Source organism: Pyrus communis, chromosome 5, assembly GCF_963583255.1.
Source record: "Pyrus communis chromosome 5, drPyrComm1.1, whole genome shotgun sequence".
Classification (NCBI taxonomy): Eukaryota; Viridiplantae; Streptophyta; class Magnoliopsida; order Rosales; family Rosaceae; genus Pyrus; species Pyrus communis.
In genome coordinates, this window is record NC_084807.1 from 17817456 (window position 1) to 17840968 (window position 23513).

At 36.5% G+C, this 23513-nt stretch overlaps 1 protein-coding gene across 1 annotated transcript; it reads right to left on the bottom strand.

The window, feature by feature from the left end:
• Window positions 1-5683: 5683 nt before the first annotated feature.
• LOC137734333 (cyclic nucleotide-gated ion channel 1-like) lies at window positions 5684-6133 on the bottom strand. The gene has a single exon (XM_068473617.1). The coding sequence runs from the start codon at window positions 6131-6133 to the stop codon at window positions 5684-5686; it is 450 nt and encodes a 149-aa protein (XP_068329718.1).
• Window positions 6134-23513: the final 17380 nt, after the last annotated feature.

Genomic DNA, 23513 nt, shown 5'->3' on the forward strand with positions numbered 1-23513 from the left:
TTAGGGTTTCCAATTTTTCAGATTTTGGGGTTTACATTTTGGGGATTAGGGTTTACAATTTTTCATATTTTAGGGGATTCGGTGGTCCTAACAATCCCACCAAATCCGCATAATTTTGTTAGATCGGTGAAGAATTATGGGATTAATTGAATGGGGTGGGGTGAAGGTAGGAAGGATATGGAAACTCTTGATAAGATTGAGAACTGAGAATTGCCCTTAATGACTCTCTCCTTCTCTGTTTCTGGATATCATCAAACTCCATTTTGGCTTTTGTCAAAACCGCATTGCTATGAGCATGAACACATTTCATCTGTCTTTCTATTCAATTGCCATGACTATTTAACTGTTGGGATATCTTGGGAGGGTATTATGCTATATGCAGTTTTTGATCATTTATTTGTCAAGAGTCTACAGATTGAGGGTACAAAAAACCCCACCCATGCATTGGGTCCTCAATGCACTTTGATTTCTCTATCATTGCAATTATGATCTAACGACTAGAAGTATCCTAGAATTTTTGCTGAATCTGTTTTGGGTGCATGTTCAAAATGCAGTTTCAGTGTGGTGACTGAAGTGTGGGTTCACATGAAAAAGTCCGCTGTTTCTGTTTGCATTGTAAAGTTTGGATGGCAGTTTAAAAGATGCATCAACCTATTTTATTTGAATGAATAATGTTTAGGTTAAATGTTGAATGAATTTGGCTTGGGATGAATCTATATTACTAGTAAAGAAAATGGAAGAGTTAGTTTCATGGTCAAGGGGACGTGTGTTGCTTACTTATACGTAGGGGATGTGTGTTGCTTACTTATACGTAGGGGTAAGGGTGGGCACAGATGCGAATGAAGTTGGTTTTGAAGGTGCTTTTCACTTGTGAGTTGTGTATGATTCCATGGATTATCTTCTATTCTATCAGATTTTGAGATTAGTCTTGGCAGAAAAGAACAATAGACACCTTGATGTGGCTAAAATTTCGTAATAGGTTTTCCATCTTGGTCTCTTTATATAAATTTTATCTTAGGAGTTCTCAGTTCTTTTTTCTTTTTTTCTTTTGTTTTGTTTTTGTTTTTTTTTTCTTTGAGTACCAGATTCCCGAGTCTCATACCAACTTAATGAACCATATCAATATTTTGGTCATCTAAACAAATTTAAAGAAAAATTTGCACTAGGGAAAACTGTCCAGAATCCAGATTCAAGTAGTGCAAAGAGCGAATTTTATTTTGTCTCCTAGTACCGTATATATTTTTGTTTTCTTGTTGTTTAATTGAATGGGGAAATGCATATAGGTAAGTGGATTGGTTTTTTGTTTCTCCTTTAATGAAATGCATATAGGTAAGTGGATTGCTTTTTGGTTTCTCCTTGAATGAAATGCATATAGGTAAGTGGATTGGTTTTTGTAGCTCCTTTAAGGAAATGCATATAGGTGTAGATGCTTTTATGGTTTAATTGTCTGTTTGATGTTTAACGGTGTATATATGGTTCAAATGCTTGATTTAGTTATGCGTGCGGTTAGTGTGAGTGATATGCCACATAATTTGGCATGTGATGGGATTCATGGATACTGACTGAATTTTTTTTTCTTCTAATTGTGCAAATGTCAAAGCTTATTAGAAGTCGTAAGGCGGTGACGACTGCACCCCGTTCGTCTCACCCAGCTCATCCGTTAGCTGCCATTGCTCCTGCACAAATGAACCACTTACTAGTTAGTCTTGGGGTCTCTCGGGCGCCGGCGTCATCAGCCTCATCAGTGGCGCTACATGTAAGCAACAAGCGTGGTCACTGCCGCCCCCGCACGCTTGACACACCATCGACATCCAATACTGATGTGTCGGGGTCACATCAAGGTAAAGATTTCCTTGAACTCTAGCTGCTTTGGACCAAAACGTGGGCGTAAAGTAGAACCTGCCATTCCAATTTTTCTACTAATCTTTGTTCAAATCTAATGTTTGTTCATAGTGAAAATATTTATTTGTTTGTCATATACAAACAAATAAATATTTTTTTAAATCTAGAGTTTCTTTTCAATACAAATAACACTGCTTTGGGTTTTGGTAAAATTTTTGTTCAATTTTTCTACTTAATTCCGAGTATTACTAGTTTAAGTTTGTTCAAAAATTTGACCTCCAACTGCTCTAAGTTCGATCGTTAGTTATTTAGGTAAGTAGAAAGAAAATGTGTAAAGCGGACGTATCATTGTGCTTTTCAAATGCATATGCTTCCTTGAACTAAAAGTAATTGTTGTTTACTTATGCAAATTGCGGAGTTGGATTATATTTACATTTTGTAGTAGTGCATACAATGTTGGCAAAAGTACAAACCTTATAAGGAATACCAAATATGAAATATGATAACAATTTAGTTAACTTAGTTTTGTTATTTTCGATTCTGTTTGTTAAGTTATTTCATTTAAGGATTAAACATTTATTATATATGTTGTTTATTGTTATCATTGTTTTGAACCTTTTATTAAACAGTTGTGATCATTCTGTTGGATATATATATATTGTTTATGTTATTTTCAGGTTTTTGGGAAATGTCTTAATTATAGGGAGGTTATGCCGAAATTTTAGTAGGATTTGTTATTAGTTTTGGGTTAACATTAATTTTATATTTCTTTGCAGCCAAGAAGAACACCCAGGGACCTTGTCGCCAGTTGAAGACAGCGAAGATCACCCGGGTGAAGAACGATCGTATCAGTATCGGATACGACAAGCGGCATCAGGCTGCACCAACGGCAGAGTAGCATAGCGCATTGGCCCACAACATTGGTCATGTCGTTCAGACCTATTGCCCTATGAAATGGAAGTCTTGGAAGGTGATGTCAGACAAGATGAGGACGTAGGTACGCTCACAGTTGTTGGTAAGTATCCTACCTTTTAATTGTTTTTCCTTTAAATTTTATATATTTATATTACTTAATGTATGTAATTAATTTGTTACATTACAAACGAACTACAATTTAAAGGACATTAACAACGAGTCGTTGGTGTACATCAACAGGCTCTTCCCTGAACGGTACAAACAGTGGAAGAGCGACCTGCACCAATATTTTCAAACATTTGATGATCCGCAGGTCACTCTTGAGGAGGGTTGCCCGAAGGAGTTTGAGGGTCGGGAGGATAATTGGGTGTGGCTCTGCGATTATTTTCAGGAGCTCGGCTATGTGGTATTTTTTTTTATATTAAGTTTAAAATTATTATATGTTTTTCTACTAATGTTTATTGAATTTTTTTTTTATATTTCATTTCAATTTGAACTGATACATTTATTTTTTGTATAACAGAAGAAGGCAAAAGATAACAAGAGCAATAGGGACAAGAAGAATCTTCTCCACCATTCCAGTTCGAGGCTCTTCTCATATAGGATGGAGGTGCAGTGGCAGGTAATAATAAAATTTTTTTATATTCAATTTTTAATATGTCATTAATATTAATTTTTTTTTTCGTACTAACATTTTTCTTCTCTTGTTCTATTCAGGGGGTTCAAATTTCCCGGACATCGATGTCTTTAGCGACGTTTATGTTCAACTAGGGGATGAGTTGGCCGAGTCCCTTCATGTAATTATTCTTTAATTTTAATTATTATCTTACGCATTCAAGTTTCATGGTTATTATATGAATGTTTTAATTAATATTTTATGTTATATTACACAGGCGACGATGATAGAGAAGAGGCAGCTGGTTCTTCAGGAGTTCGCCTCCTAACTTCCTCTCGATACTTTGCTCGAGTATGTGGATCCCTTAGAGGATGCAGGTTTCAGATCCTTACGGAGACCTTAGATCAGACTCTCGGGCGGAGGCCTGGGACATATTGTATGGGGATGGGGAATGCCCGGCGATGGGAAATTAGAGCCCCTTCATCATTGTAGTCAAACAGTCAGGTGACAGCTTTGATAGCAAAGGTGGCCGACCTTAGGACTAAACTCGCCTCATATAGGAGCCAGATGTCACAGCTTGTACAGGTCCTCAGTCAGTTCGGCATTCGTCACCCGGATTGACGTCCCCCATCGACCTCAGAATCCCTCCAACCGGAGCATGGCCACACCTCTGCCCCTTCGACCTCTACCCATGTCGACAACCTCGAGACTTTCCAGCCGCCTTTGCAAGACGACCACGTAGATTATGTCGCATTATTTTCTTAGTTTTTTACTTCCTTACTTTTTAAACATTTTTCTTGTACATAGTACATACATTTATATTACTTTTTAAATATATTATTTTTCTCTTCATTACATTTCTTAATTGCAATTTAATTTTATTACCGAAAAAAAGCAATTTATTTTTATTACAAATTTTTTTTAAAAATAACGTAAACTTAAATTAAAATTTTTATTTTTATTTTTATTTTTGCACGATGAAATCCTTCGTCCCTCAAAACTCAAGCGACAAACAAGGTTTCGTCACGCAATAATCAATTGTCACCGCGCAAAGTTTAGAGAGTCAAACAATAGTCGTCCCACCTATGTATCCTGGTATTTTGTGCGACGAAAACATTCGTTCCTAAACATTTTGTGCAACAAAGGGTAAACCGTCGCACCGTGCTTTTGCGACCAATGATTATTTTTGTCATGCAAAGTCTTTCTTCACGATCTATGCACGACGGATTCTGTGCAACGAAGTTTTTGTCGGGCTGAAGTTTGTGAGACGGAAATGCACTTTGCACGACCAACTTTTATTCGTCGTGCAAATAATAAAACGTAGTAGTGATTAGTCTCAAAGTATGTTAACAAGTTACATATATTTGAACAAGATCGTTACTGTACTCAATTCTCAAGTCATATAAAGTACGTCAATTGAATAACAGTGGTGAATATGTGAATTAGAAATTCAAACATTATCCACAAGAAGTCCACATATACCGCAACAAAATGGTGTGGTACAACAAAAGAGCATACATATTATAGAGATTGTCAGAGTTTTGATAATTGAAATCCATGGTCCTGGACATTAATCTTAGGGTGATGCAACCGTGACTGCCGTTTACCTCCTCAACCGTATGCCTTATGGGGTTTCAAATTTACACTCGCAAATTCAGGCCCTTTCCACTTATGGTCCATAAAACCGTATGTCCTAATGCTCACTCAGATTTTTGCGCATGTAGATTTTGTTCACCTTAACAAAAATCAACCTAATAAGCTTGACCTGTAGGTAGTGCGTTGTATCTTTATCGAGTATATATGCTACTCATCAAAAGGGGATACTTATGTTATCATCCACCAACTAAACGGCACGATACTATCTGACACTTCCAAGTTTGACTAGGAAATTTGTTTAGTTGGATCATAATCACCAAGCTTTAGCCAATATAAAGAACATTGTTGGCTTTATGTGAAAAAGTTGAGCTTAGAGGAGAAAAGTCAAATTTTCTATTCAGAAGAGTTCAACTCGCACTATTATCTAGTGATATTCCTCTTGAATAAAAAGTCTTGTGTTTAACTCTCGTGAATGAGGGGCCACTTAGTACTACGGTATCATAGTTGACCTATTTTGTGCTTAGCTCAAACTTGTAAAATATTATTACATTAATTAAGAAAAACAGAAAGAAACAAACAAGTAAAATAGTTTTTTTTTTTTTTTTTAACTTCAAAATTGAAAACTGAGGGAGAAATGGTAATAAATTAAACTTGTCACACGCTTCTTAACTCTCTAACTTTTGTTGCAGAATGGGAGGAGGCCAATGCTCCTATCTACACTAGCACTAAAGTAGTGGTATGAGGTACCTCCGCCTCATCAGAATTACTAGGGCTCCACAAATGTCCGCAGTTGGAAACTATAGCTTGCAAGTCCATAGCGCTGAGAGCAAAACCTTGTACCTTTGTGTGACATTTCACATTTTCCGTCGAGAAAGGAAGGTCGACAAAGGAGAGGCTGCTACTGTGGGATGTTGCCCAACTCAGAAGTTCTTCGGCTCCATAAATATAACCTTTCTGAAGGAATTGCTTCATCTTTCTGATCTGCTGACTTCTGTCAGTAGTCGAGTAAACCCACACAGTGCCTTCTGTAACGAAAAGAATGCTATCAAATGGTTCGCCCATTCGACGGATGATTGTATTCTGAGGGTAGACCACTGGCTTGAGATAGTCACATATCATTTTCAGAACTTTCTCATCCATATTTTTAAGCCTTGGTATCTGCATAGTAGCGCTTACAATATTAATAAACTGATCAATAATATGTGTGTGCGTGCGCGTGTGTGTGAACTAAGAAGGCAATGCATGAGGTGCCAAGGGACAATCGTTTGAATGATCATATCATACAAAAGTTCATTTTTCTTGATTAGACGTCACCTTCTTCTTTTAATTTTATTTGGTTTGATTTCCCTCTTAAGAAAGACTCCCTGCCTATATATATGTGTGTGTAGAGAGAAAGAGGAGAGGCGAGTTTGAGTTTTATCGAGGAACATACTGCCATCATTCGATTCATGAAGAGAAAACGCTTTAGATTTCGCCCGGTACGCCGTGGAAGCAGAGAGAATAGATTCTCGACATCTGCATCTTTGTCTAGTTCAATTGCTTGTTTTATGTTTTTTATGACTTCTTTCTCCAAATGTTGAGGGAGATTATTTTTGAAGGCCCACAATCTTAGACCTTCCTCTATGATCTTCAGCTTCGGTTCTTGCACTTTTTTTTCCTCCTCCCACGTACAGTAGACAATTCTGCTTTCACAATAAAAAGGACATACGTAATTTGGGTCAATAAAACCCTAATTTCACAACTCTAACCCTAACTATACGTCCCTCAGCGGGAAAAACAATTCACGTAGGGAAATCGATCGATAACCAACCTGTACGTTTCCAATAAGATAAGAAATTAGTAGCAACCCAATAGTGGAAATCAGAATTGCAAAGAGGCTCTCCCAAACGTACGAACTTGTATGCAGACTGGTGCCAAAATTACTGCCAAACGGAAAAAAAAAAAAAACAGGGTAACTTAAGACATCAATACTATATTGAAAACTCTGGAACACCATAAAATTTTCGTTAGCTCAAAAAGCAAACCTTAGATTTAGGAGACCCCACCACCAAGAGTAAAAGAGCTTTGTCAAAAAATTTATCTGTCCGGTGTTACCAGACTCAATTCCGTTGGAAAACATTCCAAAATCAAATACCGTAGAATTTATGGGACTTGTGGGACAGAATTCAGTAAGCAATGTTGTGATATTGGTTGGAACATTGTCATCGCAATAGAAACTTGGTTTACATTCTGCAGTATTTCTGCATGCCTGGTGCCAACAATCTGTTTCTCGTTGAATAGAGAAAAGGTACCAAAAGGCTCCAAGTATCTAAAAAAATCGCCAACAAACTATATGGTTAATCAATAAAAAGTGTACCACACCGACGGAGAAAAGTAACAAAAATAGATCATCAAGAAAAAGAAAGGTATAAAGCTTAGAAAAAAAATATCCGTTAGGTAAATTGATATCCAATTCTCCAATCGGCAAAAGAGAGTAAATAGTGGGGTGGTGCAAAATATTTTTTATGATATTTATCCTAAGGGTTGAGAATTTGAAACAAGCTGTAAATAATAGATCATTGATAATAATTTGTTGTCACATTCTATACAAATCAGATCTGAAATTTCTCAATTGTAGTGCTCACAAATGTTTGAACTCTAGTCCAAGCTAAATCATTTATAAAAAGGAGATTATATTTACATATCTCAAATTACTTCTCTCACATTTTTTTTATTTTTTAATATTTTTCTATCAAGTATTAATAATATGTAGAAAATATTAAAAAATTAAAAAAATATTGAAGTAGTAATTTTTAATGTGTGAATCTGTCTTCCTAATACTAACATGTGACAACAGTGACATGAAGCTTATGACATCGAGATTAATTGTTGGACCATGTGGTTGCTGCTCTTATCAAGCTTATGAAAGCAATCTTATGACATGTGACATATGCAGCAAGCTGCTGAGATCGGTGGACCATTCATAAGATAACATGTGATATCTGACAGCAAGCAAATGCCGGCTATTATGGGGGTTCTGGTAATTTAATAGTAAAGATTCTAAATTGACACTCAGTGTTACGGTATAATAGTATTTCTTTTTACTTAGAAATGAATGGTCTTAGGTTCAAATCTCGTGCATGATGAATTCGATACCAAATTAAACTGTTCATTGTGTGGCTTAATCGAACTCTGCCTACCCTTAATGTAAAAATATCGATTTATTAAAAAAAAAAAAGGTAAATATCAGTTTACTACCTTCAAGTTTCATACTTTTTAACATTTGGTACATGAAATTTTTTTGTTCCAGAGTTATACCTAAAGTGTTAATTTTGGGACAGTCTTATACATTCGTTAGACTAGCTGTTCAATTAGTCATTAAATGATGATGTGGTATCCACATGGATATGACTAGACGGCACGTGTCAATATACGCTCACGTAAATATTTAAAAACAAATTAAAAACTTTAAAACTAAAAAACCTAAAAAAAAAAAAATCTGGGCGACCTCACCCCTCCTGCACCCATCCTCCCTCCTTCTCCCTCCCTTCTCTTCCTCTGTCTCTCGCCCTTTTTGAAAACCAAAACCCTAAATCAAAATCAAAATCCAAAACTTCCGAATTCAATTCAACAGAGATATGGCGTACGAGCAACGGCGAGCAACGGCGTTCGACAGAGATGGCGTTGACAACTTTGATCTGGAAGAAGATGTGGCTGTGGGTGAGTGCACACCCACCCATTCCCCTCTGTAGAAAAATCTGAGAGCACCCTCCATTCTCTCTGATTTCTTGGTGCACGACGACAGTCGTTTGACGAGTCGAACACGACAGATCGGAAACCCGAGGAACTTGGAACCAGATATGCAGGTACGGGTAATGGTTTGGAGCCGAATAAACCAATTGAACCAGCCGGTGGGGAGATCGGGTCGGCCGAGCAGTCGAGTAATCCGGTGGTGGAGGATTCGTGTAACGGAAGTTCCAATTCGGTGGCTAAAGAAGCGGTGGGTATGGAGTCGGAGAAGGGGAACTCAGGCGAGTTGGAATCGATGGCTGAGTCAAAGGGAGGGGAAGAAGGGACGAAGGAGAGTTGTGAAAGGTGCAAAGGTTGGGTGGTGCTCTCGGGGAGAAGGGAGGGAGAAGGGAAGGAGGGTTGAGGAAGAAGACAACTTTTTTTTTTCTTTTTTTTTTAATGTTTAATTTTTAATTTTTAATTATTTTTAATATCCACGTGGGACCTTTATTGACACGTGATGTCTAGTCATTGTCTACGTGGGCATCATGTCATCAGTTAACAGAAGATTTAACAGTTTGACTAACGGATGTATGAGACTGTCCTAAAATTTACACTTTTAGTATAACTCTGGGACGAAAAAAACTTGATGTACTAAATATTGAAAACCACGAAACATAAAGGTTATAAACAGTCTTTTATCCTAAAAAAAGAAAAGCAAAGACCCCAAATTACTAGGTCAACACTTTTCATTTAAAATTGAACAAGGCATTAGTAACCAGAATAAAAGCTATTAAAAAAATGAAGAAAGCAGAAGAGATATGGATAAAAAAATGAAGAAAGCAGAAGAGATACGGATGAAACTTACATGACTAACAAGAATTTACAGAAAAAAATAGAAAGCACCTTTAATCCACACCGAAGTGTTTTTCCTAAATTTCCTATCCACCAGGTAAATTCCATAGAACATTGGCAAATATTGGACGAGAAGCAAGACATTCACAATCCTTATCTTATCCAAATATCTAGAGCCACCCATTTTGAAATAAACAGCTCCCATTAACACCTGAAAAAAAATAAATAAAAAAAACTAATGAAAATAACTTGAAATTTTTTAGTTTTAACGAATAAGGACAAAATAAAGGGTAAACTAAATAGTACCAGGATTGACCTTTTAGTGCAAAAATGTGGTTTTTTGTTAAAGTGAACAGTACTGAGAGCTTTTCGTTAAAGTTCTCAAATAAATAATGAATTAGATTTTACTTTTTAACTTACAAATTTGACACACTTACTGATATAAAAATCTTACTTGTGGGATTGGAAGAACAGCGAGAACGTCAATTATGATGGAGGGCCATGACAACTTCTCAAATATTTTATGAAGACTTTCAAATAAATCGAAACACTTCGACTTCCAAGTAATTGCTTGTTCGTTGAGATGAGACTGGTGATCTGGTGACGCTGATTTAATAGCTTGACGAATTTGAAGTGTAATATGCAGTATGTAAGTGAAATCTATGAGTGATCGGAAAAGAAGAGCTACAATCCTCAACTTCTTGTCCACTCCGAGGCACTTACTTTCGCCATCGATGATAGGAATGTACAAAAACAAGGGATCTATTGAGATTGCAACCATGCATGCAATTACAAATATCATATTCATCCATGGAATATTTTCTTCATGGTTTTTCTCCTCAGTGAGAGTAGAATTCACGGTTCGTCGAAAGCTGATATACAAAAGGCAAAAATCAAAGTCATTGGAGTTATAATTGTTGGAATATGTGGCCAAGTGGCCAACTCACATCCACTTTCGGCTAATAAAATAATAAGGTGGACAAAATCATTGTTACTTTCCTTGTTTTGAGGAGAAAAGGAAAAGGCTAGCAAGTAGCCTTATTATTTTATTTGTATTTGGTTGTTTTTTAAAAGGGAATGAAGGGTGCAGCCGAGTGCAGAGAAAAAGAAGGAAGGGCACCATTTGTGTTTCAGCATTCCTTTTGTGAGAGAACCGAGAGTAGAGAAAAGTGAGGGAGCTCATTTCAGTTTTGGGAAAAAGAGAGAGTTGCAGAGAAAAGGTCTCTTGTGAAAGAACTCTTGGGGTAGAGTGAGGCTCTTGAGAAAATTCTGTGAGTGGGTGTACAAGAGATATGAGATTGGGTTATGTCGATTTAACTCATGTGTAACCTGTTCTTTTTTTTCTCATAGTGAAGAGCAATATCTCTCCGAGGACGTAGGCAGGTTTTTGCCGAACCTCGTAAATTTCTCGGTGTCTTTATTTCTCGTATTTTAAACTATTCAACTGTGGGTTTGTATGTTGGTGAAGATAATCAGCCAAGGCACAACAATTGGTATCAGAGCTTTGTTGGAAGCTTTGGTTCATTGAAGGTTCAGATTTATTATTCACCATGATGACTACAAACATGTCGTTTTCAGTTGAGAAGTTTAATGGGAAGGGCAGTTTTACTCTCTGGCAGATGAGAGTAAAGGATGTCTTGACTCAACAAGGCTTGGTTAGAGCTTTGAAGGGAAAAGATGGGAAGCCTAAAGAAATGACAGATGACCAGTGGGAGGAGCTGGAGTCGCGTTGTGTTAGCACGATTCGACACTGCATAGCTGATAACATTATCAACAATGTTATGGATGAAGATTCTGCGCCTGAACTGTGGGAGAAGTTGGAAAAACTCTATATTGCTAAGAGTTTGACCAACAAGTTATATCTGAAGAGGAAGCTGTACAAGCTGAAGATGGATGAAGGCGGGAATCTCATGGACCACATGAATGTGTTCAATGGATACTTGGATCAATTGAGGAAAGTTGATGTTAAGGTTGAGGAAGAAGATAAAGCCCTCTTACTTCTTACCTCACTTCCAGATTCGTATGAGAATCTTGTGACAACCTTATTGCATGGAAAAGATACAGTAAGTTTGGAGCAGGTGCAGGTTTCTTTGGTGTCTTATGATACACAAAAGAGGAAGACCATTGTTGATGGTGGGCACGAGACTGGTTTAGCTGTTCAAGGTTGGAATCAGGGAAGAAAATTGGGAGGAGGATTTGAGAGAGACAGCAGGTTCAAATCAAGCTCCAAAGGCAAGGGACCACAATGCTATGACTGCAAAGAATTCGGGCATAAAAAGATAAATTGTCCTTTGAGAAAAAGAAAGGATGATCTTGGTCCAGGTAGCAGCAATTTTGTGGCGGAAGACTTCGAGTATGCCCTCTAGGTACTCGAAGCAACACAACTCCTGGTGATGTATAGTCTCAAGTGTTGCAGGGGTTTTGCAGCAGGTGGAGCTATGGGATTCACAGGTGATGAGATGGTCCTGAAGAATGAGAAGTGTGAGGAATGTTTGTCTGGCTCGACGGGTGTTGCTGGAAATGGGTGCACTGACAAGTTTCCAAGTTGCAGACAATGAAGAGGAGGAAAACCTGCTGGAGGAGACGAGGATGTGTCGAGATCCTGTCTGAAGCTAAATGTTTTTTTTTTTTTTTTGGCACATGCATTGACAGTGACTGAATCGGAACAGGACCAACGAGGTTGATTCAGAGTGTGCATGCTGGTACGTAAGGCCAATGGACTTTGGTACAGTTTGAGTCGAGGTGGAGATCATTATGAGTACCAGAAAGTTTGGGGAATTTGATTTAGTTACCGTTGTCCTTAGTTTGTACTTTAGGTGCTTATGGTGAGTGTTGATTCGAGTCTCTGTGATGTTTTTGGAACTTGGCCAAGGTGGAGATTGTTGGAATATGTGGCCAAGTGGCCAACTCACATCCACTTTCGGCTAATAAAATAATAAGATGGACAAAATCATTGTTGCTTTCCTTGTTTTGAGGAGAAAAGGAAAAGGCTAGCAAGTAGCCTTATTATTTTATTTGCATTTGGTTGTTTTTTAAAAGGGAATGAAGGGTGCAGCCGAGTGCAGAGAAAAAGAAGGAAGGGCACCATTTGTGTTTCAGCATTCCTTTTGTGAGAGAACCGAGAGTAGAGAAAAGTGAGGGAGCTCATTTCAGTTTTGGGAAAAAGAGAGAGTTGCAGAGAAAATGTCTCTTGTGAAAGAACTCTTGGGGTAGAGTGAGGCTCTTGAGAAAATTCTGTGAGTGGGTGTACAAGGGATATGAGATTGGGTTATGTCGATTTAACTCATGTGTAACTTGTACTGTTTTTCTCATAGTGAAGAGCAATATCTCTCCGAGGACGTAGGCAGGTTTTTGCCGAACCTCGTAAATTTCTCGGTGTCTTTATTTCTCGTATTTTAAACTATTCAACTGTGGGTTTGTATGTTGGTGAAGATAATCAGCCAAGGCACAACAATAATAGTGAGGATGAGTGTAGAATACTGAGTAAGAGTATGTAAAGTGCAGAGTTCGATACCCTTCAATGTAACGAAAAAAAAAAGGAAAAATTAATAATTCGTGGAGAGGATTATACTAATTCTCAAATGAACATAATTTTAACATAAGTACATCACCAACCAGAATAAAAACATTCATGGAGGGGATCAAGTTTCACGAAGAAGAGACACCGCAAGAAAAGAAAAAGTAAATTCAGAGAAACTAACCTCAGTTTAATGTCGCGATCTTCCAGATCCTCATTACTAATATTCATTTTTTATGTTTCTAGTACTCTGTTGAACCAATCAACACCCAGATAATGAAACGAATAGAAGAAACGAAAACAATCGACAAACTAGAACTCGTAAGGCAGAATTGATTGGAGAAGTAGGGTACTCTAACTTTTAAACAAAAATTAGGATTCTTAGCCAGCTGCTAGAAACCAATATGGAAAAGAACGTTGCACGGATTCAATTAACTTTAGAACTTGCATTGTTCACATGTAATTAGGAATTAAAAACAAAGACTTAGTAGAGTTGACAAACTTCTTCTTGTCCATAATTAGTCTTTTCTTAATGTTTTTCCTTCCTTAAATGTTTCTTAACAACCATAGACTTCTGTATGTAGTTAGTCTTTTCTTAATGTTTTATAATCCCTTAAATAATTCTTAACAACCATAGAATTGTCCATAGTCTTTTCTTAATGTTCTCTCCTTCGTTAAATGATTCTTAATAACGACAGACTTGTCCATGTGCTTGCAGCCATGAATCGTTCCAAGGATGATTGTTCATTATTGGGACCTATAATTAACAGCATCAAATGAGTTTTAGCATAATTAAGTGTAACCGTTTACGTTACGGTGGCTATTTGTGTAGGACAATCTTTTTCCCTGAGACCGGGTTGAAATTCTAAGCAAGGTTTTTATTGAGGCCCATTTTAGCACCCTATCTTGTGACGACCCGTCCCTATTTTCTTTGTAATTTTCTCCCCGAGTGTGTAAAGTGACGTTAATGCCTTGGTTGGCTAAGTGACATGGATGTACATATGCAGTTTTAAATTATTTTCTCGCTATCGTAGTTAAATTGGCCTCGATGTTACGAGTGCGTCAATGCGAGTTAGACCCGAATTGAAGTCGTAACGAAAAGCTACGAATAATTAAAGTGCGCAAACAGGTAGAATTATTTTCATGGGTGCATTAATTAATTAGTGTTGGAGACACTGTTTTGGATAGAGTAAGTTAGATTACATTTTTAAGAAACTGTATCGCTTTTCTCATTGAAACGTTGACGTGCCTATCCTTATCCAACAATTATTTTATTTCCTATTTTCTCTAACCCAATCAGATTATATCTCTCTCTTTCTTCTGCTTAATCAGGAACTCTCTCTCTCTCATTCTCGTATCTTCTTCTTCTTCTTCCTTCTTGCACCCGAGCCACCACCACCACACTCTTACATCAAATCATCACAGATCGAACTTGCAAAGACCACCATAGTGTTCATCTTGACCTCACGAACCCAGTCACACCACTTGATTGTCGAACGAACGAGTTTTGACTTGCCAACTCAGAAGCTCCGATTTGATGCAATTTGCTCCTACGTGATCCCAGCGAGGTTGCAAGGTTTTAGGACGTGGGGAAGCTTCTATTCAACTCCATAAGGACCCTAGACTAAGTTTGGAGTGGAGTTGACGTCAGATCAAGCGAGTTCGAGAAGTTTCAGTTTTGGATGAATCTTTCGAGGGATTTTCAGGACATTTTCCATTTGATTTTAGACTCTCAAGAGGTACGAACTTGTTTTACTCCTCAAGAGCTTCAAATCCTTATAAATTTCATGGATTTTGGTTGAGAAATGACAAAGATATAAAGGTTTGAAAATTTTCCTAGAATCCGGTGAGATTTTCTAGAAATCGGCTAACGGGGAAGCACACCGGAGAAGAAGGAGAATATTCCGTCAAAGTTGATGGAATATTCTGACAGCATCAGGTAACTCCATTACTATTTAACAGAATATTCCGTCTATTCTAACCGAATATTCTTAACGTCCGTTAGGGTTCCGTCGGAACGTGCACGCACGTATGGCCATGGGTTGGACAGCGTGTTCGACCTCCGGCCGACGAGTGGTTTTCATATGCGGGTTCGTGACTGTGAGTAGATCATTTTCGTATATTCAAACCTTCCATTTGAGAAAACTATGAGAAGTTTACCCTAGATTTTGGTTTATGTGCTATTTTAATTAATTGGAAGTAGTTGTTTCGCATATAGGGAAGACCTACCCTGAGGATGAATGCAGAAAAGTGAGGCTAAGGGGTTACACCCTTCGATATATCAATGAGTGGGCATTTGTTTTTGTATGTGTGTGTGTGTGTGTGTGTGTGTGTGTGTATAAACTTTACTATTTCTAGAAATGTTTTAAATTGATTTGTGCATAGCATGCCATGGTTTAAATGTGTTGTATTTTGAATGTTGCATTGCTATGAGTTTGTGATTATGCCGCATGATCCTACGAGAGGCACAAGTAAGTTTAGGTGAATTGTTTGAAATGGTTGCATTATATAGGCATGCATTAATTCATTTAGAGTTCATCATTGCTGCACCCTGGTGTTAGTACTCCCGCCCTGGGCCAGGGCCAATCCTTCATGTCATGTTCACCTCCCGCACCACATGCTCGCCTTGGATCCAAGTTTGGTGCTAGCCCTATCGTACAGGTCACATTAGGTGACTCTGACTCATAGGTGACCCGTGATTTATCACTAGCCTTCACGTGATAGTAGCACTAGAGCGTACATATTTACACCAAGCCCTGTTGTATGGGTCACACTAGGTGACTCCGACTCGTGTGCAAACATAGACTGATGAGCAATAGGTCTAGTCGTACAGGTCACATTAGGTAACTCCGACTAGCATATAGTTTAGATTAATTCACACTTGACTTACATTTTTTGCCTACTCACCCTTCTGTTTTTCGCCCTTCCAGGTACTAGATAGTTGTTCTTATGTGTGGCACACGAGGATTACCCGATGGGTTCTAACATTCCACTAAATTATGCAGGGTTAGCTAGTTGTGTATTTTGTGCTCTTTTCTGTACGACTGCACTTTATTATAACCTATGCTCTGAATGTTTGTGATTTGGGTTTGACCACTTCCGCATACTCACTTATTTTTAGTTTAAGTAAATTTTAGTTTTGGTTTTAATTTGTTCACATTCTTAATTGCTTCCTTTGCACTCTTGGCTACGTCACTTTCACATGACGGCCAGCACGCCTCAACTCCGATCGGGGTGTGTCATATCCTCTTTGTACGTGTTTTTCGTATTAATGAGTATCGTATTTTCTTAATATATATTAAGTTTATTTTTAGCTACGCCCTAGGAGCGCGATTTTAATCTCACTTAACTCCTTAAACTCAAACATCACATCTTTACTTCTTGAAACTCATTGTTCGCTCATATTTCCACCAACCCCCCCCCCCCCCGGGGCCCCTAGAAACTCGATTTTGATTCCATTTGCCCCCTAAAACTTGATAGTAGTTTTTATAAAGCTCAAAATTCGCTCTAAATTGCCTTAGATGTGTTAATTTCTTAAGTGGGTTTGATTTGGGTGTGTTAGGCTAATCAAATTTTTTTTTTTCATCCCTTCAATTTCTTTTAAACTTAATATTATTTGATTCTTGAATATTAACACATAATGGAGATTTATAATCAATTTATTGCACATGTGGCGTAGTCTTATGGGGTATTGGGTCTTACATATTTTTCAGAAGGCGAACTATAAGTTTCAGGGAGAAGAGAGAGTCCACAAGTTAAAGTGGAATGAATTTTGAGTTTTAGGAAGTAAAGTGATGACTATTGAGTTATAGGAGACAAAGTGAAATCAAAATAGAGTTATAAGGGGTGTAGCTAAAAATAAACCTGTATTTTATTCTTGCTTGAAAAGCCCTACCCAAGAAAGGGGAGGGGGGGCCCGGTGGTGTGTTACGGAGAGCCTCTTTGCCTAATAGTTTATTATATTTTTCTTCGTTCATCTATAGATTTCGTCACGGTGAGAAAAACTCTCTTGTGATGGTTTGGTCGGAGTCATGTATAGATTTGAGTTCTCCACCACTGGTTTTCTTACTTCTCCTTAATTAGTCCCAATTCTACTCCCAGTATCCTTTCTCCAAGATTTTCTGTTTCCTCTAAACTCCGATCCATGTGTTAGGTGATGAATGAACACATTACCTGAGAAAAAATGGAGGTTGACAGATTGGTTGGGGTGGGTAGGGTTTTTTGTTTGGTTAGCAAAATCTAAAAATTAAATGCCCTAGCAGTAGTGTGCACATTATATTTAGCACATAATTACTTATGTTACACGTAATTAAAAAACATGACCATCGATCCTGGCTTTATCTATTTTTTTTCTAGGTATGTATGCTACACATAATTCATTATGGACATGTTGTGAGAGTACAGCTGGAGGAATCGAACTTCATAGCTTTCAATTGTAAATATTAAAAGTTTCTATAACGACTTAACTTTCGATTGCATGATACAAAGTCAATTGAGTTTCTGTAACGACTTAACTTTTGATCGTAAATATTAAAAGTGTTTATAATTGAATACTAATCAAGATTTTGAAATTGGTAACTCAGACTGCCAGGACAAAATAAAAAATTGTTGACTATGATAATATTTATGGACTCTGCACTACCCGGTTAATTTGCATGCATCGCCAACGGGGAATGGGATGACTCGCAAACTAGTGATATTGTGACTTTGAGTGCAAATGTTGTTTTGATTGCGATATTGGAGATGAGGAAATCAAAATATTGCTTGTATCTTTGATGAGTCGAGTTTATATTATATATTTATCCTATTTTTAATATGTTTATGTAATTATTTTGGTGAAATTTTGATACTTTATTGCTATTTTTAATGTAGGATATGCGACTTCCTCTTGAGTGAAAAGTGATCAAACTGATAAATTTTAGAGTGATTCCAATTGAAGGATGTTTGTGGGTCTCTCACATTGTTCGTGTACAAGTTTCAGATTTTTCTACTGAACATTTACGGCAATGAAATAAAGATCCAACGTGCAGTGCAGCCAATGTGACGTCTTTGGGCTTATTTGGACTTTTTGATGTCCAAGATGGTCTATTTTGGGTTCGGATCCTTCTGAAGATATGTTGAGAATGTCTTCAGCTTTTAAATAAGATATTTTGGGCTTGTTTTGAAGCTGTCTAGGGTCCAAAACATGGATGTTTTCTCTGCTAGCAGATTCTCCTTGTCAACTATGATGATGTTTCCTAGTTTCTCTTAATTTATTTTGTTTCCCAACTTTATTCTAAGACCTTTTCAAGGAAGGATTTGACAATCTAAGTAGTATAATAAGCCTTTTGGCCGGCCCTAATCTTCTTCTTCTCTATGCGATTTTCGAGAGAGGAATTCGGCCAAAGCTTAGAGATTTCAGACTTTTACATTCAAGGTGTTTTCAATCTTTTTCTATTTCAATAAAATTCCTTTGGATTTTAATTATGAATATGCGTAACTAATCTCTTTTGTTAGGGTGAGGTCACGAGCCTTGGTAAGAATATGTAGTTTCTTTTCAATTTTCTTTTAATATTATGCATGCTGGTTTTGAATTATTAATCACTGTTTTAAACTATCTAAGTGTCTTGTTGATTCGCGACCATTAGGATATTTAGAAAAGTAATTTGATGCAATTTTGGTTGGAGGGCAGTCGCTGAAATTGACGAAGGCTTCTTGTGGTTTAATTGTAATTTCACTTAAGATGAATACCACATCTTAATGGTTGCATGGTTTCAAGGGGTTTTCACAAAACTTAATGAGTCTTGCATGTTTAGATTTGATCTGAATACCATAGACAAGTTGCATGTTTGATATACGTTCTAAATTGGGGGTCCAAGTGGAGCATACTTTAGGAAAACCTAAGGGATTTTTTAACATTAGTCCTTGCAAAAGATTAAAATTAAAAAAAAATAAATAAAAAAAAATAAAAATTAAAAAAAAAAAACCTGGTGCTGGATTACATATTCAATTTAATCTCTTGAAGTGAACTTTTATCAAAATTTCGTAAGAATTTGGTGAAATTATTCAAGTCCACTCCAGAAGTAGTTGAGCTAAACATGCAGATTTTGAGAAAAAAAATGGTGGTGGACTAATTGACAAATCTTGGAGGACTTGCCCAAACAGAACTATGCAGATGCATTCTTCTTAGGTGCCAGGTACGGTTGCTATGTTGAATTTTGAAGAAGTAAGAGGTGCTTGTGTACATGGTTTGATTTAAGACCTGCCGTCCCACCATTATTCATTTTCTTCATTTTTTTCCCTTCTCTTTTTATGCTTTTAGTGAACAGTATAGTTTTTAGGGGTTTTCAGTTTTAAGTATGAAAAGTATAATATTGAACAACATAATGTTAGGATTATGCAGTGTTTTGATTGATATTTTTTTGGCAAGTATGGTGAGAAGTGGTCAAACGTTGCCGAGTCATTCAATTCCAGTTGGTAGAAAGCATAGGAGTTAAGTTGATGGTGGTGAATAAGGAGAGATGTATTGCTGCAGAGAAATGGAACTCTTAATTATGTCCTGAGATGGAGAACCAATTGGATAAGTTATTGGAGATGGGAAGACATTGGCACATATATTAGCCGGTCAATCGAGTTTGTATTTGAAGTACATGGCGATGATTTGGTGATGGTGGACAAAATTGGTATTGTTCATGTCATCACTGGTAGATTAAAGATTTCTCTTGCTCACAAACTTGGAGAGATGTGCACCTTGCGTACCAATTGTTGTCGAAAGTGCACCTTACGTACCAGTTGTTGTCAAAAGTGTACCATGTTTTTACTTGGCGCGATGTGCACTTTATATACCAAATGATTTGTATCTTTTAAATTAACATAACGTTAAAAGAGCTACCAAATAAGGCATGGTTATGTACCAAAAGTCAGGTACATTCGAAATCAATCTTATTCATTAACCATATGATCATTATGTGTCAAATTAACATGAATTAATGTACTAGTTAGTTGGTAGTTTAATACCAAATGATCATTATTCGTTGAAATAACGTAAAATGACATACCAAATAATTGGTACTTTTCAAACACACAAGTTTCATCAGACGGGTACGTTTCAAAAATCATTAATTTTAAATACCAAACGTCTGGTACCTTCTAAATCAATATTATTTCACGAAGCAAATGATCAATATGTATTAACATAACACTAATTAACGTACCAATTAGTTGGGAGTTTAATACCAAAAAATCATTACTTGTCGAAATAACATAGAGACATGCCAAACAATAGGTACGTCTCAAACGCACATTGTATAACGTTTCATTGGAAGGATACATTTCAAAAATAAAAACTTTATGTACCAAACGCCTGGTACGTTCTAAATTCATATTATTTCATGAACTCAACAATCAATATGTGTCAACCTAAGATTCACTAATGTACCAAACTCCTGGTACGTTACAAATTTGTTATGAAATAATGCGTTTAAAACTTACAGTACGTTGAGTTCAGAAAAACAATTCATTCATGATTTAGAGTTGATTGTAGGGGTGTTGGATTCAGAAGTTTATCATTGTCGACCATCTTAATAGCCTAGGTGAACAATAGTGAATTCTAATTTTAGTTTTCCAAATCGACAAATTAAATGAGGAACTTGTGTAATATTGTAATTCAAATCTTTAAATTTACAAGATTAATATCTTTAAATTCAAATTCTTATTATCTTGAACAATCAGTTTTGTTCTTAAATTAAAAATCTAATACATCATTTAGCAAGAATTTAGGAACCTCCTCTCTTTTGGCGTGAAGAAACTGGATACCGAAATCTGATTTGTTAAAAGTTATGGCAAGTCATGTAATTTAGTACATCAAAATGGGTAAATTAAGATACACATGGCACCAAAATTGTAAAAGAATGGTTAATCAAATTGTTAAAACAAATAGATGTTTAGTCTAAGAAGCCTAAAAACGAGGGGGCTATATCAAAACATCCCAAATTTATATTCAATTTTTGTTATTTAATCTGTATTTTTATTTAATCTTTCCACATTAAATTTTAATTTTATTAATATGCACATATTTAGTTCTTTAATTATAAATGGACATAAAGGAGAAAATATTAAAAGAAATTTGTGATACAAAAATATATAAATACATAAGTGTACAAAAATGACTATGCCAAAATATATAAAATTGACTTTTTTGTACCGAAATATTTGTACCTACATGATTGTACCGAAATATATTATAATGAACCTAAATGTATGTACCAAAATGTATTATATTGAATTAATGTACCTAAATGTCAATACCGAAATGTATGTACCAAAATGTGCGTACCAAAATGTATGTACCGAAATATAGTATATTGAATTAATGTACCTAAAAGTCAATACTCAAATGTCAAGTATTAGGTTCGAATTTTGTGGATGGCGAATTCGATACCAAATTAAGTTGTCTATTGTGTGGCCTAGCCGAACCTCCATCCCCTCCGCCTTAGTGTAAAATATATCGTTGTACTAAAAACAACAAAAAAAAGAAAGGAATTGTTATTGGCACTCCAAAAATCTCATTCTACACTCCAAACTTTCTATATTTGGAAAGAAAAAGACAATTGTGAGGAGTGTAGAATGAGATTTTTGGAGTGCCAATAACACTTCCCAAAAAAAAACTCAAATGTGTGTGATAGGAGCATATTTATGCGACTTTGTTAGCCTATTTCCTTACATTTACTTAGTTAGTTTCTATTTATTATAGTGATTTAAGCTATTTTCGTGTGTTTCTAGGTCCAATTGGTAAAGTTGGCAAGAAAGTGCAATTTGGAGCATTATAGAGCAGTTTTGGGCTTGGAATGGATAGCGCATGCATGGAGCAAGGTAGATGGACAAATTTGAAGTTCAAGAGAGGCTAGGAATGTGCTTAAACATCTGGAAGAATTAATTCAAGACTTGGAAGATAAGGAATCAGCTATAAAGAAGGAAACATTATCCAAACAACCTTATCTTATCCAAACCTTATCCAACCTTATCTTATCTTATCCTAACCTAATCTCTTTCCACCTTAATTATAGCTGCAAGGAGGACATCTAAATGACATTAGGATACCTGCAAATTAGGTTTCTAGAAGCCAAAGCCCTATCCCTAAAAAGCAGCTGCATGTACCCCTTCTAGAAGCCATGTTTCCTGCCGCAAGGACCATTCATTTTCCTCCCTGGAATCTGAATGAGAAGTGTCCTTTTTTCCTTGTTGATTTGGAGTCCTAATTCCCCTCCTTCGCAGCCTTGCCATGCCTTCCCTTCTCTCTATAAATACCTTGTGCCGCAGCAATCATAAATGACCCATTTCTCACCACAATTCACACCACACATCCATCAAACACAGAAATCTCTCTAGTGCCGTAGCTTTGCAAGGAGAAAAGAGAGGAGACCCTTAGAGCCGTGCCCTACCATTCAAGCTTGGATTGCTGGAATGTTCTTAGGTGTATTCTATCTTTTGTTTTCAATGTTTAATTTAAGTTATCTTTGTTTAAGTGTGAACATGAGGAACTAAATTCGTTTTAGCTAGAGGTGGATTCAAAGCCATGAACATATATGTGATATGAATTGATTTCCTCCAGTTATTGTTTCGTAAAACATGAATGCGATTTACTTATCTGTTTGATTGATAACTTATTCTTGTATGTTGATTAAGGATGCATACTTAGTTTGCATGCATGAATTTGATGCTAAAATATAAGAGAGTTTCACCTAATCGTTATGAACTTATATTTATAAGTAATGGAGGTTGCTAGTCACAATCGTGTTAAGTAAATTCCTGGCAGGAGTATCATGCAGTTCATAGTTACGAATGTTATGTTAATGCTTATGATTTTCATAGAACTTAATGATCTTTGATATGTATCTCTATCATGTAGTTCATATAGGGAACTTGATAAGAATAATTTGATTGTGTTGCTGAGTCCAATTCAATGAAATTAGGAAAATCTGAGAGTTAATTTGCGCAGTTCACGGTTAACTTAGGGCATTGTTATTCATGGTTTATTGGAATAATAACTGGAAATCGATTTGTGTGCATATGTGTCATGTGTGGAGACAAACCCTCTAGCTAGCCATTCACCCGTTAAAACACCCAATTTCGTCCAAAGTTGTTTAGAGTCGTTAAATCTGTTTGCTTTTTCTTTAAATTCGTCAAAAACCAAATCCCCCTTTATATTTCATGTCTTTTAGTTAGAATCTGTTTAAATTGGTTTCTTTTTAGTGTTTTAAGTCAAGTTAAGTTAGATTTTCGCCCAAAGTCACCCTTAGTTTCTGTTTTGAGTCAATTTGGTTGTTTTGTGCTGTTTTGAGTCATTCTAGTTTATTTTAAGTCATTAGAGTCTAGTTTTCTGTTTTTGAGTCTAGTTAAGTGTAATTGAGTCTAATTTGAGTAGATTAGCAGCCCTTCTAATCCTCGACCTAGAACGATCCCTACTTTCACATACTACAACTATCA

What these genes read in the sequence shown, in the direction of transcription:
- LOC137734333 (XM_068473617.1), bottom strand. Translation starts at nt 6,133, where the DNA reads ATGCAGATACCAAGGCTTAAAAATATGGATGAGAAAGTTCTGAAAATG.